Source organism: Armigeres subalbatus, chromosome 2 (assembly GCF_024139115.2).
Source record: "Armigeres subalbatus isolate Guangzhou_Male chromosome 2, GZ_Asu_2, whole genome shotgun sequence".
In the NCBI taxonomy this organism is placed as follows: domain Eukaryota; kingdom Metazoa; phylum Arthropoda; class Insecta; order Diptera; family Culicidae; genus Armigeres; species Armigeres subalbatus.
The window spans coordinates 340404986-340412408 of NC_085140.1; the positions used below are offsets into that span (position 1 = coordinate 340404986).

Here is a 7423-nt window from a genome sequence, read left to right on the forward strand (position 1 = left end):
CTGTTATTTGAAACAAAATATACAAATCAAATCAATAGCTATAATCAGGTCTTTTTTGAATTTCAATTATAGCAAATTCCGAAGCCGTATACAATTCATTTTATGTCCAAAGCTTATCTTATGCTTACAAATTTAATGTGCTAATCGTTTGTTATGTTTTAAATCTATACTTTTTCAATTATTAATACTGAAAATTCAATTATTATATTTTTATTCGAATCAGATGTGTCAAGCATCTGTTGCATAAGTGAATCATAAAATATCATAAATGAAATCCATATCAAATTTAGATTGTACATTCAAAAATTTTCCAGTGTGATCGGTACACTTATCAAGCCATTTTCGTTCCAACACCATTCGCACCCTTGCTCGCTCCGGTTCCCAAACGATTTCTGTTTTCGAAACAGTTTAAAAGCTACAAACTTCATTTAGTCACGTATTGGTTTTGGAGACCTCTCGCCCAAATTTCACTCCATAGAGAGACCTCTCGCTCTGGTTTAGTTTTCTGTCAGAGACCTCTTGCTCCAGTAATTTTATATTCCACAGAGTCCTTTCGCTCTGGATATGCCTTGGATACAATTTCCAATTTTTGTTGACTTAGTAAAATATACGAAGTAGATCTTCTACTCGGATTCTTTTTTTTACACATGAAATAGCCCAAATGCCGTTAGAAGAACTTACACACTTATTGTTCTGAGAGCTTGTACTGCGCCATGTGGTAACCAATACCGAAGCAGCTGCAAGATTTTCTGTTCTTGAAAATTTAAGTTTGAAGACCAAATCATTTTTGCGTCCATCAGCCAGAAAAATGTTCACAAAACTGAATTCAAGTTCTGTCAGCTAATCATAGCTTACCGCGATTTTTCTTAAATCAAAAAACCATAATCATTATCATAGATGCAATAAGTTGGCCGTTTTATTGGCCATGTTTCAGAACAAAGCACACATTAAATAAGAGAAAGAGACACGTGTTTGATCATTATACATCTTTTTTTAGATTATACATCACCGTATTCTCTACAATGGTGTATTGATCTCAGTTTACAAATAAGAACTGTTCCACCTCGTCGTTGCAGATATTCGACGAAATGACTTTCGATCTAAATTCAAGAACCATATAAGCTTTAACGCACATACACAACCTTATGAAAGTCGCGTTCGCGCAACACTGATGTTTTGTTTGGAAACAAAAATATATCTGCAAGCGACTGGAGCCTGCTATCCCGCGCACACAATGAAACACCCAACCACATCGGACATCGCATGGAGAGGTAACTGTTGTTGTTGTGCTTGTAGTATTTTCCATGTATTCGCCCACAAAAGGCGAGGCGCATTCATTCTTTCGTGTTTCTCATTCATAATGGAATCGTCGTCAAGTCGGCTAACATTGTGCATATCTTATCAGTAGCATTGCAAAATTTTGCTTCACAGTCTGTTTTATTAGTTAAACCTGATCTCTTTTGTTGTTTGAAGTGAGTTACGGTATAATATCTAAACATCTTCTATCAAAACGGGCATATTTTAAGTTGAAAAGCAAGATGGTAAGTTTCCCAATGATGCTTCTGACTCAATCGTTCATATCCGGCTAAGCTTTTTTTGGTTTTCCATCTCATCTAACTGCTATTGTTGCGGATGTATCTATACTAATTTAATTTTTCCACTGGTACAGAGCGAAGCACAAATCTGCGACATCAGTTCCGAGGCCAAGGAGGAAATTAGCAAGTTTCGATTCCGACGGAATGCCACCAACACTGCACTAATTTGTGAGTAATCAATTACTGATCTATATTTTTCTGGTATTATTGTATGTGGCATTAGCTTTGAATCATGAGAGCTATCATTCCGTTTAACCCGTACCAATGATAATTAAAAGCTTTTAAGTTGATATGGTGTTTTTCTGTGTGAATCATCATGTGGAACTCTTTTTGAAACCTCGCTAGATTATTTTCCTAATACCTACAACTGAACAATGTATAACTGTGGTCAATTTGGTTTTAGATATTTAAAGCCGTCTCAATTAGTATAATAAAAAAAAGAGATGGTTGCAGTGTCGTCCATAACTATATCTCCAGTCCTATAACAAAAATGGTGTTTCATTTAACTAAGTGGAGTAAAAATGCATCGTAGTTTTACAGTAAAAATGTCTGCTATTTTCAAACGCTACTGTAGTATATTTGATGAAATTTAAATTAAGGGTTTCTGTAGTATGATTGGGGAAAACATGCTATAAATCCCCCGTTCCTGTTATTTCGAGATTCAAAGTATTTTGTTATACCTAGCATATTGTTTTACAATAGAACTTCTAGACAAAAGACTCATATGTAATGACTCATGTTTTGGCACGATAATTGCATTGCTGCTTTGGTAGCTTGTTTGTTTTGACTCCTCTACTAATAAATAGTATTAGTATTTCATTGCTATTTTCTAAGGCTTCTTGCACACGGAACTCAAACTTAATGTACACTGGTGTACAGGTTGGTACAAACCATCGTTGGTCGAGTTTATAAGCCAAATGTGTGACCGGCGTATATACCTACTTCACATACTGAGAAAATTTAGGACAATATTGAAAACATGCTACCTGTGTGGTGGAGATCAAGCAATGACAGAGCTTTCCAAATTAAAAAAGATCTATAGACTCAACTTTTTTAACATTAGGTCATTACGTTGTTGCCGGTAAGCACGTAGTCAAAAAGTCTGGTTGATGAAAATCTCCAATTATTGTAAAAATCGCCAAGATTCATTGGCACTATGATCTTCTCCTTGACAAATGAAACTTGTTAAAATGCGAAGTGCCGACCTCGAGTTCAAATTATAGAATTGAAGAGTATTGGAACCAGTTTTTTGAAAGTAAAAAGTAGAAAACGGCTGTCTAAAGTAGTGAAAACATCGCATGGCAACGCCGATGTCGAGCAATGTTTCTCTACGTCTGGAAGAATAATAAGCGATGATAGGGCGACGATGACGGAAAGAACATTACATTCGTTTTTGATTGATAAATCCGCCATGTGATCCAGGACGTGGCGGTTCCCATCCCCAACCCAAAAGACCTTTTGTTTTGAGTAATTCTAGCACAGGCCATGCTAGAAGGCGTTTCGACCGTACGTAAAAAACGGAATAGTCTTCACTAAAAAGAGCTGCGCACCAAATTGACCGCAGGCTTCTCACAAAAAAAATCCTTGAAGTGTAAACTATGTTATCAACTTACATACTTTTATTATTTTTATTATATTACTTATCCATGAATCCAGATATCAGCTCTGTACTAATGGAAATAACAACATTTCAATGTAAAAAATCACTTCTCTTATTCATTCGAACATTTTGCGAAAAATATAGAAATATAAAAGTGTTCTCGAATGCATAATTTTTGTAGAACAAACCGTGTACGAACCGAACGAAAAACTTGTGAGAAATCAATGAGCACCTTCCAAGTTCCAACTTTGATCAAACAAGTTCTCTTCTAAAAAGTTTCCCCATTCTTCCCTATCTACTACAATGCGCATGATTCATTCATTTAGAATGACGTAAGAGTAATTTTTTTTCTTGTATTTCAGATAATTGTACCTATTATATTTGAGAATCAATTCATTACTAAATATGAATAAAAGTTGAAACATGCAGCAAACACAATAGCAATTCAGCTATCCACTTAAAAATCCAAACTTAGTCATAAAAATAAAATCTAAAATAACTTTACGTCATGTGACCATGGACTAAGAATTAACGTTTTTTATAACTTTCCTACAAATATGTAACATTATTGTTTTCTACACTCCAGTAAAAATCGACCGCGAGAAGCAGTTGGTCACGGTAGACGAACTGCTGGACGACGTTTCCATCGAGGACCTACAGGAACAGCTACCCAGCCACCAGCCCCGATACGTCATCTACAGCTACAAAATGGTGCACGACGATTCTCGGATATCCTATCCGATGTGTTTCATCTTCTACACTCCACGGGACAGCCAAATGGAACTCTGCATGCTGTACGCGAAAACGCGTATGGCACTACAACGGGAGGCGGACCTAACAAGATACTACGAAATCCGAGAGCTAGATGATATGACCGAGGATTGGCTCAAGGAGAAACTGAAATAAGCTGCCGATTAGATGATAGACGCATTTAAACAATTTTGACAATTAACAAAATTTGAAATTTTGATAAAACGATTCTAAACGGAGTGATCCACATATGACGTCTCGCAAAAAAAATGGCCATTTTTAAACCTACTTCCCTATTCGTAACCAGTTTTATATGAAACCTCTAAACGATATATGAAACCAGCCCCTGCCCTAGAATCATGACGTGATTTATGATCACTCCTCAAATAAATACAGTCTATAGCAAAGCACCAAGTGCATTTGGTATTTATCAGGTAGTACGACGAGCTAAGCATTTTACTTTCGCTATGAAAATTGACCCAGCACACCTTATCACTTCATAGGATGTGAATAATTTAGCATCCAAAATCATCTTTTTGATTGGTTTCAAAGTTATTACAACAAAATTTTAGATATTAGCGATTAGAGATTAAACAAGCGAATCAAAGGACATTTTATTGCTGTTATGCATTGGCATACGCCTGTTGTATTCCTATATAGAAAGGCATTTTAATAATTGGGATATACTCATTCAATTCTTGGTCTCGCATATTTTTATTTTTACATATAAAGATAGATAGTGGATTTTTCGATACAATTGTGGTCAAAAATCTGTAACTAGTTGGATGTTCCCATCACATAATAAATTTTATTGATAACCATTAGAGTTCAGTTCGATTAGCTGTAGTGATAAGTACGCACGTTGCATAATACGCGTGGACAAATGATAAAACATAATCAACAAAGACCCTGAGACGAAATCTGTATGTAAGCTATAAGACAGTACAAGTAATAATATTGAGATACTATTATTAGTAGCTTGTGAAAAGTAAAAGCGCGAATTCTGTTACACCCGGAATTTAATCATATATTATGCAATAAAATTGAAAACAAGTATGTAGAGAAAAGGGTTTTTATATTGTTAAAGAAAACAAAAACAATAGACTTCATCAAATTTAGAAACTTTTGAAGAATAATGCTTGAATTATACAATTATTGGGGTATTTATCGATCAATTTATTTATCTCCATTCTAATTTGACAACCCTATTTGATGTTAGCAGTAACGGCTATATATTACGGCTTTAAAAATGATTTCACCTATATTTCTATCTATTCCGTTCCTTATTTTATAAAGGGTAGTATGAACTTCAAAAGTACTGTGCAAATAGATAGGACAAGGAATGGTCAAGTAACGATTCCGCTACTGAAACTACTTGAGCAATACGGAGCCTGCAAGTAGAGCAAATTTCGTAACGCAAATAGTGCCTACTATGTAAGATTAGAAGAGTTCCTTTCCATTATTCCGCAAGGAAAAGTGATATTAACATTTACCCCATTCTTCCACAGCGTTTGGCCGAGTATGGAGCCTTGTATACAGCCTGCCGTAACCCTGAATGGCTTCTGTCCCGAATTCGTTTCGTAAACCAGAATTCGGCTCTGGCAGTAGCTGTTAAGGATCCTACACAGACAGTCAGGGAATCGCATACTGTGCAGTGCTGCGGCGATGACCTCCCAGCTGGCATTGTTAAACGCGTTTTTGTCGTCTATATATAAAAAATGAGTTTGCATATCCTTTGAGGCAATTATAACTCACGGACAGGAGGACAGATTTGAAAGGTTTTCCCACCAATCGAATCGTTTTGGGGCTCTGCTGTGTTTGTACATACTAAGAGTTGATCAATTTTATGGGGAAAGTTGGATAATTGTCCACGTATACCTTGCGTGGACCTTGCGTGGACGCGGTATGCACGTAGCTTGAAAAAAATGCTACGTGGGCATCGGCTCCTACTTTATGATTTTTGTGTGGACAGCTGTTATAGGAACCTAAATCCGAGCCTAAATCCTGTTAGCTTCCCTGATTCTTGTCTAGTCGCTACTATACTGCCTGAGACTGGTGATCGCTGCATTTTCTCCCTTCTTGCAAACATATCTCGCCTGCTCCTTCGTTATTTATTTATTTCAGGAAATCGTAACATAATTCTAGCCTTTTCAATTGCTACTACAACTAATACACATATGAGACTTTAGTTGAAAAAAAAACAAGGGAACCCCCTCATCAAGAAAAACAATACTGACTAATAATTGTGCCAGCAACTGGCAAAAGTATCAGTCAGTAGCCTGCCGTGGAATGAGAGGGAACTCTAGGATTGTTATTCTATGTGAGTGGGTTCCTTTGTTCTGCCCAACAGGTTATGGGCCCATGGACGGTTCCAGATGTACTTCTTAGTGGGATGGATCGACCGTCGACGTGTGGCACAGTGGGATCATGGATCGGTCACGTAAGTCGTGAGTAGCGCCGGGCGCAATTCATCAGGAGATCGGAATGTTCGGTTGGTTGCTGGCTGGTCAGCAGGAGTCCAGGAGGAGCTACGGGTCGAAACAGGAGCTGGTCGGTAGAGTATCGAGAGGCGTCCTAGCCCAAGTAACATTTTAAGTTTTATAACGCTCTAGAAGATTATTATTTATTCTACAAGAGTGTTATAAAACCAGCATAAAACCAAAATGTTACTAGGGAGAGAGGATGGTGTACAAACTTCGAAGTGAGGGCCATTTGTACGAGGAATTGGACCAGGAATTTCGGCGCGGAGGAGCTCAGGACTAGAGGCTCAGTGTTAGCAGGATCCAGGACAGTAGCGAGGCGTGCACACTAAAGAGGGATGTTGGAATATCAGGTTATGTGCGGCGCTTCGCGCACTATCTGATTTTCCAACTACTTTATGTTTTTAGTTTTTTCCTCATCTAACTGATTTACATTGCCGAATGCAGCTTAAGGTTCCTTTTAAAGTTGAACATAGAAACGTAAGACTTAATATTTAAAGGCAACTGATTTCAATATACAACGCCTCGTGCGAATAGCGATTGATAATAATAAATAGATGGATGCTGTGGAAAAAGGTAATTTCTATTTCGAACACTTCGCATGGGGTTAAGCTTAGAGAATAAATAGTAAAGCTTTTGCGACAGCATAAATTTAAATAATGTATCGCATGATCTATACATGAAAAAATTATAAAATTTACATCCGATGAGAACCTTATATAGATAAGAAACTCCAGAGTATCTAGACGCAAGCGTTCAGGGCACACCTAAGTTTATCAATTAAGGAAACCAAAGCCTTAGTATACCTAAATGAAATCACGATGAATGAAATGAGGTAAAATTAACGTTTTAAACAGCCAAACAAAGCTTCAATATCCAAACAATTATATCAATTACACTTCCTGGGAGGTCTACGAATATGGTAAGATAGTTTTGAGATATTCTGGGCAACCCAAACTGTCCTTGAGTTCGAGTCTTCAGATCTACGGCTGTTTAGA

General features: G+C 37.0%; 1 protein-coding gene across 1 annotated transcript; it reads left to right on the forward strand.

Annotated features, from left to right (window-relative positions):
* The first annotated feature begins 1291 nt into the window (after positions 1-1291).
* On the forward strand, positions 1292-5120 carry LOC134216999 (glia maturation factor gamma). Its single transcript, XM_062695755.1, has 3 exons — positions 1292-1541; positions 1670-1763; positions 3782-5120. The coding sequence occupies exons 1-3, from the start codon at positions 1539-1541 to the stop codon at positions 4099-4101; spliced, it is 417 nt and encodes a 138-aa protein (XP_062551739.1). The 5' UTR covers positions 1292-1538; the 3' UTR covers positions 4102-5120.
* Positions 5121-7423: the final 2303 nt, after the last annotated feature.